The sequence below is a fragment of the Callorhinchus milii genome, unplaced genomic scaffold (genome assembly GCF_018977255.1).
Source record: "Callorhinchus milii isolate IMCB2004 unplaced genomic scaffold, IMCB_Cmil_1.0 Scaffold2, whole genome shotgun sequence".
In the NCBI taxonomy this organism is placed as follows: Eukaryota; Metazoa; Chordata; class Chondrichthyes; order Chimaeriformes; family Callorhinchidae; genus Callorhinchus; species Callorhinchus milii.
Genome location: NW_024704743.1, coordinates 16,514,723 through 16,540,689, shown reverse-complemented (window position 1 = coordinate 16,540,689; position 25,967 = coordinate 16,514,723). Strand labels below are relative to the sequence as shown.

At 46.0% G+C, this 25,967-nt stretch overlaps 1 protein-coding gene across 3 annotated transcripts in view; it reads right to left on the bottom strand.

The window, feature by feature from the left end:
* amph (amphiphysin) overlaps positions 1-21,882 on the bottom strand; it is an 89,455-nt gene extending 67,573 nt beyond the window's left edge. For all 3 annotated transcript variants that reach the window (XM_042332368.1, XM_042332370.1, XM_042332369.1), the window contains exon 1: positions 21,758-21,882. In XM_042332368.1, the coding sequence (XP_042188302.1) occupies positions 21,758-21,829 (72 nt within the window). In that variant the 5' untranslated portion in view covers positions 21,830-21,882. The remainder of the gene's footprint in view (positions 1-21,757) is intronic.
* Between the last annotated feature and the right edge of the window lie 4,085 nt (positions 21,883-25,967).

Below are 25,967 nucleotides of genomic sequence, written 5' to 3'. Positions count from 1 at the left end.
TCCACCTGAACAACAACAATTTGCATTTATATAACTCCCTTCATGCAGCGCATTGTTTTGAAGTTCTTAGGCAGAAGGAGCCTCGGTTTAAAGTCCCAATTTTTGGGGGGCAGCAGATGTCTGACAAATGCGGAAACCCATCACCATACTTAAGGGTATCCAAACCAAGCTGAGATTTCCAGGCATCCCACCTACACATGGAAATCCCAGAGATAGATTGTTGGAATAGAATGTGTGCGCTCTCCCTGGAGGGACGCATCCAACTTACCTAATTCCGGAAAGTGTTAGGCACAGGTTGGCAAAAGCCAAGGCTTGGAGATCCCAAGTGTGCATTGGGGTTCTGCTGGAGTCTAACCAGCTAAACCCTGGTTGCCATTGATATTGCTGTCCGTCAAGCTTTCCCGCTGCATGTCCATCTAGGACCACTCTATTAGTTAGTGCTTTGACTTGCAAGGTTAACGGGAACTGGGTGGGATGACTCATTACCGGGTGCTGCCGATGAGCCAAACTGGCTGTGCTGTCATGAGCAGTGCCCTCCATTACTGCGGACCTGCCTGGCTCAGGAACTGGACTACCGAGACCACCGCAAAGGGCTGGCTCTATTACACCATTCCATTACCAGGCAACTCACCTTGGAGCCAGTTCAGTTCCAATGATACAGTGCTTACCTCCCCCAAGGAGGACAGTCACTAGCTGGCCATTCGAAATCCGACAAGCGCAGGTTGGAGCCCGCGCTCAGTGGATGGTAGGTACAAGGAACTCCCCGTGAGCTTCCTGGTGGGCAATACATCTCAGCATAAAATGTGTGAGAGCATTGCCACCTTCTTCCTGTCTTCCTGTTAAGCGATGGTTCCACCAGTTGGAGGTGCGGAGTTTAAGCAGCAGCTGCTTGCCTTTCTGATGGCCAATCAGGGTGGATTCCAGACTCTGGACATACAAACTTGTGTTCATGAACTCTGAATCCAGGTAACGCTTTCCAGCAGCTGTCTGATGGGCATCGGCCTTCAGCGTTGCGGGCAGACCTTTACAGAACAGCTTGTTATGTGCTAATCACCTTGATGTTCTTGAGGTCCAGGTCCAATGCTGGGTTGAGTGAGAGTGTGTCAGCTCAAAGCCATGTGAGTAGTGTGGTAACTTGGTCACTCAATCCAAGACTGTCTGTAGGCCGTTGCTACGTGCAATTGGCTGCTGCGTTTTGCCCGCAAAATACAGTCACTACACTTTACAGTATATTCTGTGAAGCGCTTTGAGACATCTCAAAGACGTGATAAGGTGCTACATTAAATGCAAGGATATTGTTATTATTACAACAGACAAGATGAACCAAATGGGTTCTTATATCCTGAAAATTTCTGATTATCTACAGTGCTGTTATGTATTAAACTAGGCTCCTCTAGCCTACATGGAATATAATTTCAATTTGAGCCAGACAAATTGAGTCGTATTTGGAATTTTCTAAGTGGTTACAAATGCCTCAAATGCCACCTTAAAATAACCTACTTTTCAGATTACAATGACTAAATTTGGAAAAATGTCTATGATTGTAATCTTTCCACTATTATTTCTGCCCAGAGCTTCTACCTCATTTAATAGAGCTATTTGTAGATGAATGGATACGTAAAGGAAATAAGCAGCCATGAATAACCCTATTAATTCTGCCACTTTGCAGAAATGTGTATGAAATTATTCTATTGGAGGTTACAACTCAAACCCACCCTTAGGAACAAGACCAGGCAGGAAGCTAGGAACCGAACTGCAATCAGTTTCATGTTAATGTCGATATTTTGGAGTCAGTGTTGAACAAGCAAATGATTGACAGACAAAGGATTCAGAGTGACCACGAGTTCTCAGATTCCCTTCCTCAGAAAAGTGAGTATAACCAACCGCACCATATTTTCTCTCGGAATAAACACCGATTCATTGACACCGATGTGCGCCCCATCTTAAAAAGAGTATTAACTGCAATTACATGAAATCATTCTGAATTACTAATCAAAACACAAATTATAGAGGTATAGCTGGTTATTAATTATTCATCTCTTATCATTTGTCTTCACAAAGTCTATTAGGAGCAAACTGGAATTCAGTTATGCATCTGACTATAGGACCACTTTTACATTAGTATTATGTACATATTGCGTACTATATACATAAATGTAAGTTGCAAGTTCAGTAATTATTACATTACTGATGTGTTGCATTGACTACTATTTAAAGCAGAAATTTCACCATCAGGACCTCTGAGAATAATAATAATCCTTGCATTTCAATACAGCATCTTTACGTAGGGACGACATATCAAAGCATAGGATTTTACAGTAAAGGGTAGTGATTATGTAGATTACAGCCAATAAAAGACAAGGATCAATTTTGATTTCTGCAGTGATTTAATTTTATTTTCTGTTTAAACAGGGATCGCTGTTAATGGGAACTGCATGGAGAAGTCATCGAGATACCAGTATGGGCAAACTGAATCATTGTACACACAGGGAAAGCTCTCGCCCTGTGGATTAGTCATTGTGATAATTCAACTTAATTAGCGGCTTCACATTGTGGCAATCGATATATCCTTCAAGATAGACACTCCCGAGCCCCCCACCCCCAATCCTACCGTCATGATGTCATCGGAACAAAATAACAAACAATATTCAAAACCAATGCACATAAGGAGGTGTTTAAATTAAGCCTAATTGGCATTGTCATGGTTTCTGTTTTAATGGAGGGGGGGATACACTCCTTCCTTTTAGTTAAACATTTATTACACCATGATAACATGAAGGCTAATTAGGGCATGTCAATCTTGATCCAATTACAGTCCTAACCACCCAAGGGGAATGCGGTTGACATCCTCAATCTTTGCTTCCTTTGGTAAAATGAGGCTTTTTTTTAGCGCAAACCTACAATTTCCTCTGAATTCAGTTCAAACCGGAAACCAGACAATTCAAAATTCAAGGGAATCTGTTGTTGAAAGAAAACTATTAATAGGAAAAATCATGGAGCGCTGTCCAGTCCGTCCAGTCCAAACCCTTCCTTTTTTCACTGTATGATAATGTTCTAAAAGGATACAGTCAGTAGTGCTTCAGGCAACAGGAATGCTTTCTCTACCTATCAGTCAGTGAAAAGATTGCCTGTAAACAGTTGTATACATCACCATCCAAAGATGGACACTCCACATTACTAAGTCAGTCCAGAACCTTGGTGTCTTTTTTGACCCTCAACTATCCTTTCTAACCCACATCCGTGCCATTACCCACTCTGCCATCCCCCCACCTTTGCAACATCGCCCAGCTTCACCACTGTCTCACACTGCAGGCTGCCGAAACCCTCATACATACATTCATAACACCCAGGCTAATTATGCATCCAGGATGCAAACTCCCTGCTTGTCCACTCCACCCCACAGTCCTTCAGCCTCTGCCCTCCCTTCTTCAAGATTGATCTCAAGATCCTCCTCTTCGACCTTCGTATCTTCGATCACCCTCCTGCCCTTCACCCCCCCCCCCCCCCCCCCCCGATCCCGACTCCCAGCTCGGGTCCAAAACACTGATTGTCCAATGCCTTGACGTCCTCCTAACGGGAAAGGCACTATACAAATGTAATGTTGTTGTTTTTGTTGCAGATTTCTGTGTTCCCAACTCCTATAGGGAGTGTAGACTATAGCCAGTATTTGAGGATAACAACATCACAGGATCATAAGAGAGGTTCCAATGAAGAAGGCCCTTCAGCCCATTTGATCTCACTCTTCTAGAACATCCACCTTACAGATCTCCCATTACAACAATAAGATGTTTCTCATATAAGAGAGATTGCTTTTTGGGTCAGAATAACAAGCCTGTGACCAATATTTTCTCATTTTATTCAGCTCTACTGTCAGTACAGAAAGGTCAAGTGGAAACGGTAAGTTTCTATGCGTTGCATTGCTCTGATACTGTTGCTGCCTCCAATCGTTGTAGATGGGACATAAGCTGCATATAGGCATGCAATCCATTGGATAATATTTATCAAGCATTTCAAAAGCAGAGTGGACCGAGGTGCTCACTCATTTCCCACAATTACTTCTGGCAGTCCAGAGCCACAATTCCCCATTTCCATCTCAGAGCCAAGATTCGTATTCACAGCCCTCATACCTGAGTTCCATCCATTTAGTATGATCCCTTCTACCATCCTACAGTCATCATTCCCTTCTTCCAACCTCTATGCATGATCCCAATTTTCAGCCTGTAATCATTATTTCTTATTTCCATCCCATAGCCTCGATCCCTATTCCGATCCTGAGCTACATTCCCAACTCCCAGATTGGAAAAGACCATTGTGGTACACCCAAATTAAAATAAAATAATAATCCTACATTCATTAATTTATCATGACCTTCCATTAATATATATCCATTTATGCCACCAGGGTATTGTTTCACCCACAAAATATACAATTAACTTTACAGTATATTCTGTGAAGCACTTTGAGACATCTCAAAGACATGATGAGGTGCTATATCAAATGCAAGGATTATTATTATCAATGTTTGCTTTTTCCTGAATTCACTGTGCGGTGGTTTTGGCAGAGCTTCTTACAGCCCACATTGTAAAAATAGAAATAAATGCACCATGTGGCGTCTTCCTGGAGCCAAAGGCTACAGCAGGACTTATGCCAAACATAGCAAATGATTTGAACCATAATTCCTTAATATTCCAATGTAAAGCCCAGTAGTACTCTCACACCTGCTACTTTTCCAAAATGAAATGAGCATTGCTCTATTTGTGCTTTTTACTAAACATAATAACCCTTACACTTGATACAGTGCCTATCATATTGGGTTGATGTCTCAAAGTACTTTGCACGATATACTTTTAGGTGTAGTGACTGTGTATTTTGTAGGCAAAAGCAGGAGCCAATTTCCACATAACCATTTCCCATAAATACCTATGAAGTGAATGACCAATGTTATCTGGGTGATTGCTGGCCAGAACACTGAGAGAAACTCCCTTCTCGTTTTGAATAGTGCCGTAGGAACTTTTAACATCCACCTGAATATGCAGATAGAATCTTGAATTAACCTCTCACATGAAGGACGACACTTCCAGCAATACAACATGCCTCCAGCATTGTATTGGAGTGTCTGCCGAGATTGTAATTTCAAAGTTCTGTTGGATGGCTTGACCTATACCCTCTGACTTAAAGATGACAGCGTGCTACCTGCTGAGTCAGGCCGACATCCTGCATTTGTATACCAGCTTCCACAGAAAAGACTCAGAGTCCTTGACAATGATAGTGCGTGACAGACATTGTATGGCAGGGCAATGAAAGATTTAAAGATGTTGACCAAAGGCACAGTCAAAGAGATATCACTCGAGAAGGCAGGGCTTGCAGTTCTGGTAAATGATTTACATCACATTTACTGGAACATCAATTACATTTCATGTATCCCAGCATAAATTATTAAAATTTAAACTATCAGTAACCTTTAAGATTGCACAATCCATTAAAAACAATCAAAGAGGGATAAAAATCCCGATAAATACAAAGGGTATTGCATACCGAAAATGGAAACAGTGACAGCTCTTCCTGTGTAAAATGAAGCGCTGTCCATCAATAGAGATGGAAAGGGAAAAGATTTTAAATATAATTATTGATCATTTAACATGTCTAGACAATGTAAAGCTACTGAAAAGAAAGACAATAATTTACGGCTTTGCACCTCACAAATTTATTCATTGAAAGTAATAATTCTAATCTTGTGTAGATCAACCTTGTGCCCAAATCATAAATTGTGCCCAGTCTATGGAGAAGAGATTGGAGTTAATAACTGATGTTGTTCACTCCAGGTGTGGTGCTCAGCATGACTCTCCAGCCTGTAAATGACGGGGATTATTCTCTCCTAGCTTTTTTTTGTGCTCAAAATACTGTATATGGCTTTAACTTTCATGCAGGGAACTATAGTTTGTCGCTTATTATATAAACCAACTCATTTCCTCTCTGCAACATTTTGATCTATTTCAATTATCTCAAGTATACACTAACTTATCCATTTCTTTCTGCTCCAGTTTTTTTTTGTACTAGTTTGTTAAGTGAGAAATCAAATTTTCACATCCTGCCGCACACCATATGACCTCCCACACTCTTTCATCACTTTAGTCCCAGTGTCAGTATTACAATGGCAATCTTTTGTGTTGCTTTGGATGTGAGAAAGGATGCTACTACCTTTAGGAGCATTTAGTTTCATCTCCACTTCAATTCAGTACCTACAGATGGAAGCAATCTATACTTATGCCTGCTTTCTCACTTTCATTACATGAATTTTGACTTCCAAGAGAAAGAAAAGGATGAAATTGGAACAAAAAAAAGACCACTTAAATGAGAATAGTCTCCATCCTCCCGATATGAAACCCACTATACAAATGTAATTTGGTTGTTGTTGTTGATATACAACAGGGTTTGGACATGTATTCCTTTCACGGGAATCTAATATTCTCTACAGATCATAAATTCTCATCTTTCGCATTAAACAATTTAACGTGATCTTTGAGAAGTGTCTGATCAGATACATCAAGATGACCCAGGTTTAATTCTCAGGCGGGTCAAAACCAAAGTCAACTTTCCTTAGTCCACGCGCCTCTGTTTACCTAGCAGTAAGTAGGAACCCAGTTGTTAATCGATTGGTGGATTGCTTTATGGGGATAATTAACCCATAAAAAAAATTGGTCACTCAATCCATGACTGTTTGTGGAACACTGTTGTTTGCAATTGGTTGCCACATTCCACCCAGAAAATACAGTTATTTACAGTACATTCTGTGAAGCGCTTGAAGACATCTCAACGATGTGATAAGGCGCTATATCAAATGCAAGGATTATTATTATTATCCATTCAGAATTGAGCCTTGGAGCAAATTCCAGTCAGAGACAAGAATTAATTAATCCAATCCAGTTCCAAATTTAGGCCGCTCCCATCATAAAAAGAGAAAGGCTAAGATATGAGAACATAAAATGCACTCACCAAACATCAATGTCTTCAGTCTAGATTCATGGGCAGATAAGAAAGGAATTGAAATCTGAACAGGAGATTTCAAGGAGATTGAAATGAACTGAAGTACCTGACTGCAAATGTGAATTTGCAAACTCAAGATATTTATTGAATGTCAAGAAATTTGGTCTATAATCTCACGTCTGTTGCACTTCAGCTGCTCAAAATATTTGAAAACAGGATCAATAAGTTTAACAGGCAACAGGAAGCATTCTAGAGCAATGGCAGGTACTTGAGGCTGAGAGTCAGTAAAATGAGAGAAATATAAGCTTTACAGATTAGAGATCAGACAGTTAAAGGGAATAGCATCAAAGTCTATAGAATAAAGTACTGTGATCAGTTCTGTCTATTTCACCATAGAAAGGATATACTGGCTCTGGGGAGAGTGTAACATGAGTCACACTAGAGATGGGGTAAATGATGGTGGGCATGTTGGAGAAACTATTGCCTGGAGGATGAAGGGAATTTAATTGAGGTTCAGAATTGTGAAGGTAATGGACAAAATAGCAGAGCACAATTTTTTTCTCTTATAAGCCAATTAGTCATTAAATGTAAGGCTAAATGAGTTGGGACTGAGGTGAAATTAATTCTCACAAACTGTCAAATTGTTTTGGAATGGACAGAAATATTAAAGGGTAAAGCGAGAGGGCTAAGAAGTGGGATTAGGGAAATTCTGAGGTTGAATAGGCTCAATGAGCTTTTCATCTTTCTTCTTTACCCAAATTCCTACATAATCCCATGTAGCATCCAGCACAATTTGTTTGAGTTTTCAGACGTTGACATTAATGAGGCACAGTTCCACATAGGCTCAAGAGGTTGAAAATCAAATAGTAATAATAATAATCCTTGCATTTGATATTCTCTTTTCACATTGGGAGAATGTCTCAAAGCGCTTTACCGGACATATTGTAAAATGTAGCAGCTATGTATTTTGTAGGCAAACACTACAACCAATTTGCTCACAGCAATGTCCCACAAATAGCCATGAAGTGAAATGATATCATAAATCAAATAATCTCTGGGCGAATGACCTGTACCCAGGCACACTTCAGTGACAAGGAGAGATTAGTGCATCGCTAACATTTATATTAAAGGAATCAATGAATATCAGAGAGGCTGCAACAGATTGAAGGCAAATAAATATGATTCCATTCTTCAAGAAGGGTTTCAAAACTAGATCTGGCAACTGCAGTCCATTCTTCAATAATTGTTAAACCAAGCAGAAAATTATATTTAATGTGGCCAAATTCTGAAAAAATAAAACTGGGGAAAAAGACTACAGAAGCTGAGAATATTCACACGGGAAAGGACAGGGCTCAGGGGAGACATTATTGAAGCATTCAAGATCTTAAGATGAACAGGACCTTTATATGATATTTTAATATGGTTCAGATTCTGGAACAAGTGGACTCAGACTTTAGCACAGCAGATGAAAGGTGAGCAACAGCAACAGACTTAATTACTTCACATAGACAATGGTGATTATATGGAATAGATAAACCAGGGAGGTGGGGGAGCCAGACAGCAGATTCAGGATGGAATTAAACCGCCATTTGAATAAGAAATCAATTGAGAGATATGAGAGATTGAGTAGTCTGGGATTATTTATTAATAGTTTTATTTTATTTCTTTACTTTGGCACGGCCAGACAGTCCACAATTATCTTTTCTGGTCCTATATGGTCTAAGTTCCTACAAGCTATTACATTTTATAGCTGTTATCTTTTTCCCTTTCTAATTCTCTTCCTCTTGCCTAATATTTTCACCTGCTCTGCATGGAATTAAACTTAGCCCATAGGTCCAACAAGTTTTATATATCTTTCTTTTTTTCTTAAAATTGGTTGTCAGCGTAGCTCAGTTGGTAGCACTCTTACCTATGAGGCACATGGTTGTGGGAAGCATGCCCCACATTGGTGCTTTGAATTCCTAGAGGCTGGGTTGACGCTGAATTGATGGAAGTGCTATCCTGTGGATAAGACCGTAAACGAAGGTCTCACCTGACAGTTCAAATGGACTTTAAAAATCCGATGGCACTATTTGAAAAGAACAGTATTTCTCCCGGTGTCCTGGTCAACAATCGCTCAAAGAAAATTGGCTATTCACTTCATTGCTGATTTTCAGACATTGCTGTCCATAAATTGGCTGCCAAATTTGGCTACAAAATCCAGTCACTGTACTTCATAATAAATCTTGTGAGACGCTTTGAGAATTCCTCCTAACACAATAGACCACTATAATAAATGCAAGGATTATTATACCAATCTTTTAATTTTTCCACTGATTCATTTTAGAGCATTTTTATTAAATTTGTCCCAGCTCCAATTTGTTCCACAGAATATTTCTGAAAGATGTCCATTTAGGGTTGAGGGATTTACATAGAACATAGGAACAGGAGTTGGTCATTCAGCCCCTCTAGCTTGTTCCACCATTCTATTAGACCATTGCTGATCTGTACCTCAACTCCAGTTACCCGCTTTTGCCCCATATCCCTTGATATCCTTACCTAACAAATATCTATCCACATCAGTCTTAAAAATTTGAATGGATCCAGCAGCCATCCCAAAAATGTTTTTAAATCAAATATTTGGTCATACAATCCACGACAGTTTGTGGGACACTGCTGTGCACAATTGGCTGCCACATTTCACCCACAAAATATACAGTCAATTTACTTTACAGAATAAGTCCTGTAGCTCAGTGGTTAGAGCACTAGCCTCACAAGCGAGAGACCTGGGTTCGATTCCCGGCACGGTGAAACCGTGGGCAAGTTTCCTTATTCCACATGCCTGATGATAATCCCTCAAAAAAAGAAACAATAATAAAGTGGTCACTTCAATCCATCACTATTTGTGGGACACTGCTGTGTGCAATTGGCTGCAGCGTTTCGCCCACAAATATACAGTCAATTCACTTTACAGTAGTGAACATAGGAACAGGAGTTGGTCATTCAGCCCCTCTAGCTTGTTCCACCATTCTATTAGACCATTGCTGATCTGTACCTCAACTCCAGTTACCCGCCTTTGCCGCATATCCCTTAATATCCTTACAGTACAGTAGTACTGTGAAGCGCTTTGAAACGTCTAGAAGACATGAAAAGCACTATATCAAATGCAAGGATTATTATTATTATTAATCTCTTTATCCTTCGCCCAAGATGTGTGTTCTTCTTCCACATTTTTAGACCGATTACTTCAGTTGTCAACAGAATGTCAACAAGACCGCGGCCCTACTGATTGGCTCCCCTCAGCGCCTCCACACCTTAGGCAATGACAGCATCGCCATCCGTAGGCTGTAGATCATCCAGAACTCTGCAGCCCATGTCCTCTCCCCCACTGGGCTCTGTAACCCTATCATCCCCATCCCCGACTCCACTAGCTTCCCATCACACAGAGGATACAGTTCAAGATCCTGGTCCTCACCTTCAAAGCCTTCTATGGCCTTGCTCCCCCCTACCTCTGGGACCTTCTAACCCCCTACCAACCTGCCCGCTCCCTTCGCTCAGCGAACTCTGACCCACTTCACATCCCTCGCCTCGCCTGCCCCACCATTGGCAGGCGGGCCTACAACCGCTCTGCCCCTACCCTATGGAACGCCATCCCGCAGTCCCTCCACCTCGCCCCCTCCCTTACCTCCTTCAAGACCTGTCTCAAGACCCTCCTCTTTGACTGTGTTTTCAATCAACCTCCTTCCCACCCTGCCCTGCACCCTCCCCAATCCCGACCCCTAGCTTGATACCAAAACACTGATTCTCCAGGTCCTTGGGAAGTCCTCCTGATGTGAAAAGCACTAAACAAATGTAATTTTGTTGTTGTTATTACATTCCGGTCAAATTAATCCCTTGTGACATAGTATGAAGGTCAGAAAAATGAAGATATTTATCAATCCCCTCATCACGGCTATTGTGCGGCAGTGATCTGCCTTTGCCAACTCCTTCTTACAGTTTCTGTCTCAGTCCTTTTTTCATCAACATAAAAAATAGTTTCAAGCGTTGTCTTAACAATACTTTAGGATGCACCAAGGCAGTAGAACAAGAAGATTTTCTTTACCCAGAGGGTAATTATTGACTTATTAATTTAAATAATTGCTGAACATGTTGTCAGGAAGGGTGGTTATGACCAGGGCACTGGAGTCATTTTTTTAAAAAAGAAGCTTGATGCCGTGATAGGAGGATGGTAGAGTGGGTGTTCCGAAAGGATGGTCAGATGTGCTAAAAGGCTTTCTTCATCCAAACCATCTTGTGATATTGTGAACCATATTAATGAATGGCATAGACCTTTAAGCTCTATGTTCCCGAGATCTAAATTGTAGCAGAAGACCAATTCATAATTCAAAGTAATTTAATGCAATTCAATGAAATTCATTTAGCAGGGATTTCAATGTAAATGGTTAAATTGGAGAGTCTATATAAAACAAAATCTATCCTAAAATATTGGAGAAATAGTGAGTTAGAAAATATACAAAACCCAAATTAAAACCTGCTGAAACGATATTCCGAAATAAAAGTGAAGAGCAGGAAATGAAAATGTAAAGGAAGTATAGAAAAAAGTTTTTGTTTGAGGTGTGCTACATAAAAAAGAAACTTGGATACTTGGATCTCAGCTCCACTTAGCAAAATAAATAGGAAATATTATTTGAGATATCATCATACTACACTTGCTTCTTAAGGTAGTATTATGCCAAACTTGGTCATGACTTAACCATGTAGATGTCAATGCCACCCATAACCTGCTTCCAAATGGGCATTCTGTGGGGATGAACCCAGTGGTCTTGTCCATATGTGGCAGAATCTGCACACATTGGTAGTGAGCAGAGAGCATTATATTTAAAATAAAGATTTAATTTTAGAAGGTTTACAGAATATTGCTAATTCGGAAATGTTTATTGGCTCTCTTTTTTTACTGTACTTCATTCTTCATAGTTCAGTAACTAATTGGCTTTTCGGATTTCTGCCAAATACTGGTAATCCATACAATTCATACACAAAGTTCTGTTACAGAGCATTTGCCTGAAATACAAGGTGTAATAACACACTATTGGGATCTTGAGAGAGAATGCATAAGAAGCAAGCCATTACTCCTAACTGATCAGCAAGGACAGAATGCGTATACTAATGCTTGCATTGCTCCAGAACAGGGACCTTAGCTCCAAAAGTGCCTAGATTTTTGTCTAATGGAGTTCTGTAGCTCAGTGGTTAGAGCACTCGCTTTGCAAGCAAGAGACCTGAGTTCAATTCCAGGCAGAGCGAAACCTTGGGCAAGTTTCCTTACTCCACACGCCTAATAATAATCCCTCCAAAACCAAAAACAATAATAAATTGGTCATTTTCAATCAACGACTGTTTGTGGGACATTGCTGTGCGCAATTGGCTGCCGCGTTCGCCCACAAATATAAAGTCAATTCACTTTACAATGTGTTCTGTGAAGCGCTTTGGGATGTCCTCCCGACTTGAAAAGCGCTATATCAAAATGCAAGGATTATTATTATTATTAATAAAGGTGAAGGAGATATTCTATTTAATAAAAGCATAATAAAACTTGAAACAAATTGTGGTGTCCTGTAGCGTATTGGTTAGAGCACTCACCTCAAAAGCGAGAGGACCTGGGCAGCACGAAACCTTAGGCAAGTACCGTTACTCCACATGCCTCTATTTACCTAGTACTAGTAGGAACTTACTTTTGAACCGTGCATGTATGAGGATGGCCTGCATAAAAAATCTGTTCTTCCGCCCAAAGAAAAGTGTTTTTCATTCAATTTGCAGGTTTGGCACATTCTAAGAAAATAACTTCACCTGTCGCTGGCACTCCTGCTTCCGCAAGACAGGAAGCTCGAGATGTGTAAAGCTATCTGGCAAAACGAAGGAAAGCAATGCAGAATCAATCTCCTACTGCATCACCCAAGGAAAGACAACAATAGCATAAGAACATAAGAAACCAGAAAATGGAGAAAGGCCATTCAGTGCATTAAACCTACTCCTTCCACAGGCCACAATACACTCAATACTTTGAAGTCACAGTCTAGATTGGCACTGATGCAGTGCTGGAGGAGCGCTGCATTGTTGGAGGTGTCGCCTTTCGGACAAGACGTTAAACCAAGTGAAGTATCATGAGCGAGTTGCATTTGACAGAAGAATAATGCCTTATGGGAATATATAATATTGCTAAGCTTTGGCAACATGAAACATATATGTGTCATCATTTTAACACTGTAGATTGATGACATTTTGTTAAGTGACTATCATGCTGTGGTACTTTGCCTATAATGTAACATTATTGAACATTTGTACTACTGTATTTTAAGTGAAGTTTTGCTGATGATTCTATTTGTGTAACTTGTTTACTTGCTAGAAATGGATAATGTCTGTCTTTTCTTTATCTAATGTTCTTGCTCTGTCTGGTATAGTTACGGGGGAAATGGAATGTGCAACAGGTAGCCGCTGTCACGTGAGAAGTAAGTCAAAGAAATGGTGTCTGTGTGTGATAATTCAGTGGTCTTGCAAATAGATGGCCATTGTTAGGTGAGGAGCAAAAACAAGAAAACAGTATCTGTGAACCAAACCAGATGGTCTTGAAGGTCACAAAAACTTGTTTGTTCCTGTGTATCAATACAGGCCACTTACAAGCCTGAAGTTGGAACAGATGCAGGAAAATAAGAAAGAAGAAGCTACTGGGAAGAAAACTCCTGCAATTTTACATAATAATATACTAATTATAATCCTTGCATTTGATACAGCGCTTTTCACGTCTTTGAGATGTCTCAAAGCATATAAAGGTTGTAACCGTTAATTTTCACCTATCTGTGTATCTCAGGATCGCAAACTGCACAGACTCACAAATTTTAGAGTCAACAATTTGATTTAAACGAAATACAGTACAAATCATAGAATCATAGAATTATACAGCACAGAAGGAGGTCGTTTGGTGCATCGTGTCTGTGCCGACTCTTTGGAAAGAGCTATCCAAATCAATCCCACTCCCCCGTTCTCTCCTTATAGCCCTGCAAACTTGTCCTCTCCAAATAATTATCTAATTCTCTCTTAAAAGTTGTTATTGAATCGACTTCCACCACCCTTTCAGGCAATGCATTCCAGATCCGAACGACTCACTGTGTCCACGGCTGCACACGCAACCTCACTGAGCCAGTCAGGAACCTGGGTGTCTTGTTTAACCCTGAACTGTCCTTTCTCCCCCATATCTGCGCCATGACTGGCACTGCCTACCACCACCTCCTCAACATTGCCAGACTCCACCACTGCCTCACCCCTCAGGCTGCCGAAACCCTCACCCACGCATTCGTCACATCAAGGCTCGATTATTGAAATTCCCACCTCATCGGCCTTCCCAACTCTTCCTTTCACAAGCTGCAGATCATCCAAAACTCTGCAGATCGTGTACTCTCGCGCACCAGGCTTTGTGACTCCATCACTCCCACCCTCGCCCGACTCCACTGGCTCCCCATCCCTCAGAGGATCGAATTTAAGATCCTCGTCCTCACTTTCAAGGTCATCCATGGCCTTGCCCCCTCCTACCGCTCTGATCTGCTGTCTCCCTATCAATCTACCCGCTCCCTCCGTTCAGCGGGCTCCAGCCTGCTCCATGGGAGGCCGGCTTTCAGCCTCTCTGCCCCCACACTCTGGAACTCCATCCCACAGTCCTTTCGCCTCGCTTCCTCCCTTGCCTCCTCGAAGGCTGGTCTCAAGACCCTTCTCTTCGATCGTGCCTTCAGTCACCCTCCCACCTCTCTACCTTCCCTCAACCCTCTCCCAACCCTCCCCCCTGCGCGGGTCCTGACCCCTGTCTGTCCAGCGCCTTGGGACGTCCTCCCGACGTGAAAGGCGCTCTATAAATGTAATTTTTTTGTTGTTGTTGTTGAATGAGGCAAGGGAGGGTGCGAGGCGAAGTGAACATAGGATAGAGTTCCAGAGGATGTGGGTAAAGAGGCTGAAGGCCTGACTGTCAATGGTGGGGTAGGCCGGGCGGGGACAATCAGCAGCCCGGAGACTGCTTAGTGGAGGGAGTGGACAGGTTGATAAGGGATGTCCCACAAACAGCCACAGTGAGTGGCCAATTTTATTTGGAACATTATTGGCCAGGACACCAGGAGAAACTCCTTTCTCTTTTCAAATAGTGTCATGGAATCTTTAACATCTGCCTGAACCTCGGTTTAAAGTCTCATCTGAAGGACGGCACCTCCACCAATACAGCCACCCCCAGGAGTGTCAGCTTAGACTATGTGATTCCAAGTTGAACCCATAACAGTCTGACTCAGAGGTGAGAGTGCTACCACTGTGCCAGGCTGACACACTAAGGTGGGTGCCTTCATACAAGAAGGTACAAACTACTTTCAAAATGTAGTAATTACAAATGGGAGAGAAAGGGAACATCCCCAGCACGAGTGTTACACCAATGCTTTATTTACTATACTTTTAAGACTGAAATTCATCCGTAAATATGCTAACAGATTTTGTGCCACTGTACTGTTTACTCCATATGTTTAAGCATCAGAGCTGAATAAGGAATTCCCAATACGATGGAAATTATTGCAAGTGATTTAATGCATGGGAATCCTAATCCCTATACTTATTACCTAAGGACACATACGAAATCCATTGAGTATCTGGAAATGAACGTCCAATGAAACCTGTGTTAAATATATCCATGATCAAGCAGCCACATCTTGTCCATATTCATCGCATGTTCTCGGCCACTGGTTTTACTTTTATATATATATATTCAGAACTTCCATATTTACACATTGGAGATTTGTAACCCCAAAGCCCGAAGGTATCTTTAAAGTCCATATAATTATAATAATCCTTGCATTTGGTATAGCGCCTTATCGCGTCTTCTGGACGTCTCAAAGCACTTCACAGAATATACTATAAAGTGAATTGACTACATTTGTTGGAGAAACACAGCAGCCAATTGCGTACAGCAGTGTCCAACAAACAGCCGTGGATTAAAGTGACCAATTTATTATTGGGGTTTTTTTGTTTTTTTTCTTGAGGGATTATTATCAGACATGTGGAGTAAGGAAACTTGCCCAAGGTTTGTCACTGCTGTTGGGATATAATTTATGGTGTTCCTTTATCCTTTTCTTAAAAAGAAATATGTAAATACTTAATTTCTATAACATTGAATGTATGTAAATATGTCAAAGAATTTTGACGTATTTGGTGATTGAGGAATCTGATTATTATACATTCATTATTAAGACATTTGCTGAGAAATATCAGAACTTAGTCCCTATTATGTCTCATTGACACACTATAAGACTAATTTTAGTGATGTTCCCACTTGCACTGCAAATGTTCATCTACAAAATATAATCGCTACACTTTACATCAGTGTTACAATAAATAATAATAATTTGATATTTTTTGTTCATTATTATAATAAACAAACAAAAAAAGGGGTCATTCAATCCACGACTGTTTGTGGGACACTGTATTGAACAATTGGCTGCACATTTAGCTCACAAAATACACAGTCAATCACTTTACAGTCTCAAGCGTATTGAGACATTTCATATGATAGGTGCTGTATCAAATGCAAGGATTATTAATATTATAAAAATGTCAGTATGGGAAGTTACAGACGTATTCATTTTAATTTTAAAAAATCCTTGTACTTGATATAATGCCTTTTATGTTGAAAGCACGTCTCAAAGCGCTTCACAGAATACACTGTAAATTTCTGTATTTTTTTTAAGAAAATGCATAGGTAAATGTGCGCACAGCAGTGTCCAACAAACAGCTATGAAGTGAAGCCCATTTTACATGTGTGCTCATTATCTCTACACAGGGCACAAATCTCAGTCTAATGGTTCCTGTTCATAACAACAACAACTTGGATTTATATAGCACCCTTCACTCCGGACAGCCTCTCAGAGCACTGATAAGGCGAACTGAATATCTAAGACAGTAATGACACCATCTTGACAGCATCTAATGTAATATAATTTTCTAGATATATTATTTGATTCACAATAAAAACTGTTTAATCCTGCACAAATCATGCCATAATTTCTGTGAAGCAAACAATGCACTTGTGCTAATTGCTGAAGTTCTTTGAACATGACAGTGCCGGGGATGAATTTAAATAAAGACTTGTACATAAGGCAGAAATAGATTGATCATCTTAAATTCTCCGCTGCCCGCAGTTGTCACTGTGTGTTTTAAAAAAGCCAGGCTGAATACATTTTCTGACTTTTTGCAGTAATGTCAGATTGCCAAATCAAGTTACACTGAATGGATTTAGTGAGGATTTCCTACCCTGAACTGGCAGACCTTCGATTCTTTGTATTGCTAATACTGTCAGCAGAAATTTATAAGTCTGCTGATAGAAGCAGCGGCCTGTACCCTTGAGTTGCTGCCTTGGTCCAATCAATAGCAATGGAAGAGGTTAATGAGTTCCTCCCCATTGCCTCACACTGCATTGGACCAACACCTCTTATAAATACTGTTCACTACCTGGATTGCAGGTCACAAACCAGCCCTTTATTTTTTGCAACCGTTTATAAACCAAGCAGCTCTACCTTCCTAATTCTTATGTTTGCATGGAGGAGGGGGGTGGAGGAGAGAGGAATCTTCCAGCATTCAGCTACAGGGAATAAAACGAGATACTCCATTACGACAGATGAGTGTGGGGAGATATTAAAGGAAATTAAATCCTCTTATTGCAGCATGTGGGGGCGGGGATGGGGATGAGGACAGAGCAGGATTTCTGTCTCTGTTTTCTGTAATACATTTACTGCTTATGGGAATCTCAGGCTTTACTGGTTGACACAAACTACACAGTATTTGCTGCCGGAGGAAACAAACACAAGCACACCCGGGTTGATCCAAACACATTCGTTCTGAAGCCATGAGGGTATCACAGAGATTTTGATTCTTTGGCCCCTCAAGACACACAGACCAAACTAATCTGGGCCAGGATTGGTTTGATCTGTCTTTGTGTATTTTTAAATATATATTATACATATTTTTAAAAATATTACAAAATATTTCTGCATTTCGCCCACAAAATTGCATTACTTTACAATATATTCTGTGAAGAGCTTTGAGACATCTCAACAATGCGATAAGGCGCTATATCTAATAATAATAATTATCCTTGCATTTGAGGATGTGAAACCCTAACTGTCCAGCACCTTGGGATGTCCTCCTGACGTGAAAGGCACTATACAAATGTAATTTGTTGTTGTTGATGTAGCGCCTTATCACGTCATTGAGTGCCTCAAAGAATGTACTGTAAAGTGACTGTATTTTGTGGGAGAAAGGCAGTAGCCAATTGCGCACAGCAATGTCCCACAAACAGTGGTGGATTGAAGTGACCGAATGATTATTATTAAATTATTATTACAGGAGTTCAGCTCATATCAGGGACCCGGCACTATAAAACACTTGTCCGCATCAAAGCGCCGGGCTGTGCTGGCGGGGAGAGGGGGGGGAGGTGGGGGCGGGGAAAGATGGTGAAGATCAAATGCAACCTCCTGGCATGATCGTCAGCAAATCCTAGGGAATAGTTCATCCCAGTGCCTTGCAAATTCAGTGCCGATTCGCTGTGGGTTTAATCCTGACCAGTATTTTCTGCACTGTGTGAGCATTGCTGGACTCAAATCCATTGTCCACCCCCCACTCATCCCAACCCCCACCCCGACCATCCCCCCCCACCCACAACTACACCCAAACCCCCCCAACCCACAAAAACCAGCTGATATTGGGTGATACTCAGCGCTACATGTAAAGCGTTGTTCTGTTGTTATTTTACAGGAGTTTATATTAAAAAAATTCCCCCATCCCCCCACCCCCCCACACACACACAGCTTCTGACTTTGTGAGGATCCACTGACGAATTCAATGTTAATGCTTGCAATGATGTGTGGGGGGAGGGGAGGGGGGCAGAGTCTCTCTCTCTCTGTGGGGGGGGGGGGGGTAGAGTCTCTCTCTCTCTGTGGGGGAAGGGCAGTGTCTCTCTCTCTCTCTCTGTGGGGGGGGGGGGCAGTGTCTCTGTGTGTGTGTGTGTGGGGGGGGGGGGCAGTGTCTCTGTGTGTGTGGGGGGGGGAGGGCAGAGTCTCCCTCTGTGTGTGTGTGTGTGGGGTGGGGGGGGGGAGAGCAGAGTCTCCCTCTGTGTGTGTGTGTGTGTGGGGGGAGGGGGGGGTGGGGGGGTGGGGAGCAGAGTCTCCCTCTGTGTGTGTGTGGGGGGGGGGGGGGAGTCTCCCTCTGTGTGTGTGTGTGTGTGGGGGGGGGGGGTGGGGGGGAGTCTCCCTCTGTGTGTGTGTGGGGGGGGGAGGGGCAGAGTCTCCCTGTGTGTGTGTGTGTGGAGGGGGGGGCAGAGTCTCCCTGTGTGTGTGTGTGGGGGGGGGGGGGGGGGGGGGGGAGGGGCAGAGTCTCCCTCTGTGTGTGTGTGTGTGTGGGGGGGGGGAGTCTCCCTCTGTGTGTGTGTGTGTGTGGGGGGGGGGGGGGGGCAGAGTCTCCCTCTGTGTGTGTGTGTGGGGGGGTGGGGGGGGGGGGAGTCTCCCTCTGTGTGTGTGTGTGTGTGGGGGGGGGGGGGCAGAGTCTCCCTGTGTGTGTGTGTGTGTGTGGGAGGGGCAGAGTCTCCCTGTGTGTGTGTGTGTGTGTGTGGGGGGGGGGAGGGGAGAGTCTGTCTCTGTGTGTGTGTGTGTGTGTGTGGGGGGGTATGAATCGCCAGCTGCTCGGCTGCTCGGCTGCGGGGCGGCCTCTCTCTGCTCATCACTGATCCGATCCTTGCAAATGGCAACATGCGATCAGATTGCACCCACTGTCATACTGCACCCCCACCCGGGGGGGGGAGACAGGGGGGGACAGGGGGAGCCATAGTGCACCCCACCCGGGGGGGGACAGGGGGGGACAGGGGGAGCCATAGTGCACCCCCACCCGGGGGGGGAGACAGGGGGGGACAGGGGGAGCCATAGTGCACCCCACCCGGGGGGGGAGACAGGGGGGGACAGGGGGAGCCATAGTGCACCCCCACCCGGGGGGGGGACAGGGGGGGACAGGGGGAGCCATAGTGCACCCCCACCCGGGGGGGGGGACAGGGGGGGACAGGGGGAGCCATAGTGCACCCCCACCCGGGGGGGGGGAGACAGGGGGGGGACAGGGGGAGCCATAGTGCACCCCCACCCGGGGGGGGGAGAAGGAGTGGGGGAGAGGGGGAGGGGGAGACAGAGGGAGGGGGGGAGAGACGGGGGGGGGAGAGGGAGCGGTGTTTGTGGGAACACGGTATCCCTGACAGACCTTATGGACATTGATGATAAAACAAACCCAGTCCCTCACTCCCGGAGCCCCTCACTCCCGGAGCCCCTCACTCCCGGAGCCCCTCACTCCCGGAGCCCTCACTCCCGGAGCCCCTCACTCGCAGAGGCCTCACTCCCGGAGCCTCTCACTCGCAGAGGCCTCACTCCTGGAGCCCCTCACTCCCGGAGCCCCACACTCCCGGAGCCCCTCACTCCCGGAGCCCCTCACTCCCGGAGCCCCTCACTCCCGGAGCCCCTCACTCGCGGAGCCCCTCACTCGCGGAGCCCCACACTACCAGAGCCCCTCAATCCCGGAGCCCCTCACTCCGGAGCCCCTCACTCCCAGAGCCCCACACTCGCGGAGGTGTCACTTCCGAGCCGCTCACTCGCGGAGCCCCTCACTCCCAAGCGCCACACTCCTGAGCCCATCGCTGCCCCGCTGCCCCTCAGTGCCCCCCTGCCCCTCAGTGCCCTCCTGCCCCTCAGTGCCCTCCTGCCCCTCAGTGCCCTCCTGCCCCTCAGTGCCCTCCTGCCCCTCAGTGCCCTCCTGCCCCTCAGTGCCCTCCTGCCCCTCAGTGCCCTCCTGCCCCTCAGTGCCCTGCTGCCCCTCAGTGCCCTCCTGCCCCTCAGTGCCCTGCTGCCCCTCAGTGCCCTCCTGCCCCTCAGTGCCCTCCTGCCCCTCAGTGCCCTCCTGCCCCTCAGTGCCCTCCTGCCCCTCAGTGCCCTCCTGCCCCTCAGTGCCCTCCTGCCCCTCAGTGCCCTCCTGCCCCTCAGTGCCCTCCTGCCCCTCAGTGCCCTCCTGCCCCTCAGTGCCCTGATGGCCGCTGTCCCTCTGTGTTGGTGCTGAAGCTCCGTTCAGTGTGAACCTCGTCACCGCAAACAAACCCGCGGCGGCTCTCAGCTTCTCCCGCGGCGGTCAGACACCACCCGACCGGGGCCCGGGGGGGGGGGCGAGGGGGGGGTGGGGGTGTGGGTGTGGGGGCCCGGGGGGGGGGGGTGTGGGTGTGGGGGGCCCGGGGGGGGGGTGTGGGGCCCCGAGGGGAGGGGGGGGTGTGGGGTCCCGGGGGGGCTGTGGGGGGTGTGGGGGTGTGTGGGGGCCCGGGGTGGGGTGGGGGGGGGGCTGTGGGGGGCCCGGGGGTGGGGGTGTGTGGGTGTGGGGGCCCGGGGGGGGGTGTGTGGGTGTGGGGGGTGTGGGGGCCCGGGGGGGCTGTGGGGTGGGGTGTGGGGGGGTGTGGGTGTTGAGGGGGCCCGGGTGGGGGGGTGTGGGTGTTGAGGGGGCCCGGGTGGGGGGGTGGGGGGGCTGTGGGGGGGGGTGGGTGTTGAGGGGGCCCGGGTGGGGGGGGGTGGGTGTTGAGGGGCCCGGGTGGGGGGGGGTGTGGGTGTGGGGGCCCGGGGGGGGGCTGTGGGGGGGTGTGGGTGTGGGGGTGTGGGTGTGGGTGTGTGGGGGTCCCGGGGGGGGCTGTGGGGGGGCGGCGGCTCCTCACCTTTTCCTGGGCGCGGCTCAGCCGTTTCTGAACGTTTTTTGCGAAGATTCCGGTTTTGATGTTTTCCGCCATCGCCGCGGAACCGCTTCTCAAACCACAGCCCCGACACTGCCCCGTCAGTCACTGCCCTGTCAGTCACTGCCCTGCACCGACACTGCCAGCCCTGCCCTGCACCACACACTGCCAGCCCTGCCCTGCCCGGCACCACACACTGCCAGCCCTGCCCTGCACCTGCCAGTCACTGCCCTGCACCGACACTGCCAGCCCTGCCCTGCACCTGCCAGTCACTGCCAGCCCTGTCCTACACAGTGCAGCTCCGCCACAGCCCTGTCAGCACTGCACTGCTCCTCACTGCCTCTCACTGCCCTCCACCGTACAGCTCTGCACAGCACTCAGCAGCCCCTCACTGCCAGCCCTGCCCCTCACTGCCAGCCCTGCCCCTCACTGCCAGCCCTGCCCCTCACTGCCAGCCCTGCCCCTCACTGCCAGCCCTGCCCCCTCACTGCCAGCCCTGCCCTCACTGCCAGCCCTGCCCCTCACTGCCAGCCACTGCCCTCACTGCCAGCCCTGCCCCTCACTGCCAGCCCTGCCCCTCACTGCCAGCCCTGCCCCTCACTGCCAGCCCTGCCCCTCACTGCCAGCCCTGCCCCTCACTGCCAGCCCTGCCCTCACTGCCAGCCCTGCCCCTCACTGCCAGCCCTGCCCCTCACTGCCAGCCCTGCCCCTCACTGCCAGCCCTGCCCCTCACTGCCAGCCCTGCCCCTCACTGCCAGCCCTGCCCCTCACTGCCAGCCCTGCCCCTCACTGCCAGCCCTGCCCCTCACTGCCAGCCCTGCCCCTCACTGCCAGCCCTGCCCCTCACTGCCAGCCCTGCCCCTCACTGCCAGCCCTGCCCCTCACTGCCAGCCCTGCCCCTCACTGCCAGCCCTGCCCCTCACTGCCAGCCCTGCCCCTCACTGCCAGCCCTGCCTCTCACTGCCCCACACCGTACAGCACTGCACTGCCTCCCTCACACTGAGCCACACACACACACACAACAGCACACACATACACACACACACCCACACACACACACACACACACCCACACACACCACACACACCACACAACACACAACACACACACACACCCACAGCCCTCGCACACACACACACACACACACACAACACACACACACACCCACACACACACAACAGCACACACACACACCCACACACACACACAACAGCACACACCCACACACACACCAGCACACACACACACCCACATACACCCACCCACACACCAGCACACACACCCACACACACACAAACACACACCAGCACACACACACATACACACACACAAGCACACCCACACCCACACCAGCACACACACACCCACCAGCACACACACACACCCACACACACACCCACCAGCACACACACACACCAGCACACACGCACACACACACACACGCACACACACACACACAAACACACACACACACAAACACACACACACACCAGCACACACACACGCACACAAACACACACACACACAAACACACACACACACCAGCACACACACACACACACAGGTACACCACGCACACACATGTACACCACACATATACACCAGACACACACACACATGTACACCAACCCCCCACACACACATGTACACCAACACACACACATGTACACACGTACACCAACACACACACACACACATGCACCAACACACACACACATGTACACCACACACACACACATGTACACCAGCAACACACACCCACATGTACACCAGCACACACACACACACATACACCAGCACACACACACACACACACCAGCACACACAGAGACACACACACATACACACAGATATGTACACCAACACACACGTGTACACCAACATAGCAAACACGCACATGCATACACATGTACACCAGCGCAGCACACATACACACATGTACACCAAAACAGTAAACACACACACACGCTCACCAACACTGCAAATTTACATGTACACCAACACTATGCAAATATAATAATAATCCTTGCATTTAATTTAGACCCTTATCATGTCTTCGAGATGTCTCAAAGCGCTTCACAGAATATACTGCATATTTTGTGGGTGAAATGCAGAAAATATACTTTCAGATTTTAAAATTCATGTATAATATATAAAAAATATACATGAACACTAACACGTAAATACACATATGTTCAAGATCTCATAGCGCAATTCAAAATGAGGAGTGTGTTTCTCTCAATGTTTTGGCCAACAATTCCCCAGATAAAACTGCTTATTCACTTCATACATATTCATTTCAAATATGTATTTACATAGTGTTATTATTATTATTATTGATTATATCAACATTATTACTATTATTACATCAGCACTATGCAAATACCCATATACATGTACACTAAACACCATGCAAATACACATATATGTACACCAACACTAAATTCAAGATCTTTATTCCTGGGTTTTGAAGGTGGTGTCCATAGCACCCCCCCACCCCCCACCACCATTGCATGTACCCCAGTCTATCTACTACTAGTGGCAGCTGAGCTTTTAGCCTTTCCACTCAGGCTCTCTGGAACTCCATCCTGGAATCCATCTGAAGTGCTCCCTCCCTCCAATTAAAGCTCATCTCAAAATGTATCTATTTGACTGCTCTTTGGTCATCTTTCCCCTGCCCACTCCCCTTGGCTCCCATCCCCAACTCAGGTGCCCAGCTATGTTAAGCGCTTTGAAACACATAAGCTGAAAATACTATACGGATGTCCACATAAGCATTACACATATAGACATGCATATATATACACAAGCAGTAATACATATACATTTATACAAAGACCCCAAACTTATACCACATACATGTAGGTATCTAAAAATCAACAGGACTAATATGCCAAACCACACATATATGTATCAGTATTGTTCCATTATTCACTTAAGGAACAAGGTTAAAATATGTTATGAAATCCACTAGATAATAGTAGAGCCCAAACTCACCTGAAACTTTTGTTAGCCTTCATCTTCCATTTCCATTCTTCAACACCAGCCCATCACATTGCACAGACAGGAATCCAGTCATATATTTCTATAGTCCATGACTACCAACATTGAAGACCACCTTAGTTTAGACTCAGCTACAGGGTGAGGCAAGATTATCCTAAGCACATTAGGGAGCCTAGAAACATTTTGCGTGAGGTACCTTCTCGCTATTCTCACATTCCTTACACTGATGTTTTATCTACTACAAGAATATCTGGGATTCAAGGCATGCTGGTGAAAGGCACAATGAGATTGGAAGAACATGTGCAGAGAATGTGAGATGACAGATGTCCCAAGATTGTTCTCAGAGCTGAAGCGAAGAATACACTCTCACAATGGACAACAAAAATGTTTTTAGGAAAGCCTGAAGGAGAATCTCAAGTGCTGTGAAATGAAGATTGACTCCTGGAAAATGAAAGGTAAAAGCAGAGTTGAATGGGTCAAAATTCTTTTGATATAGTGCAAAATCATGTCATTTAAATATCACTTCACTTTATTGTAAAGTGTAACGACTGTGTATTTGCAACTAATTTGAGGATAATAATGTCCCACAAACAGCCACGAGGCGACTGATCGGTTTTATTTGGGGGATTATCGGGCAGGGCAACGGGCAAAACTACCTTCTCTTTTCAATTGGTGTCATAGGATCTATGTCCACCTGAACGGCAGACGAGATCTTGATTTTAACTACAACAACAACAAGATTTCATTTATAGAGCGCCTTTCACGTCGGGAGGACGTCGCAAGGCGTTGAACAGTTGGGTTGGGACCCGAGCAGGGGGGAAATGGTCAGGGTGAGGGGAGGGAAGAGGGAGCGAGGAGGGGGTAGACAGTCAAGAGGGGAGGTGAAGGCATGGTTGAAAAGAAAGGTCTTGAGACCGGCCTTGAAGGAGGAAAGGGAGGAGGCGGCGAAGGCACTGGGGGATAGAGTTCCAGAGCCGAGGGGCTGAGAGGCTGAAAGCCCGGCCACCGATGGTAGGGCGGTTAGGACGAGGGATGTGGAGCAGACCAGAGCCAGAGGAACAGAGGGTACGGGCAGGTAGGTAGGGGGATAGTAGGTCGGAGAGGTAGGAGGGAGCAAGGCCGTGAATGGCCTTGTAGGTGAGGATGAGGATCTTGAATTCGATCCTCTGGGGGATGGGGAGCCAGTGGAGGT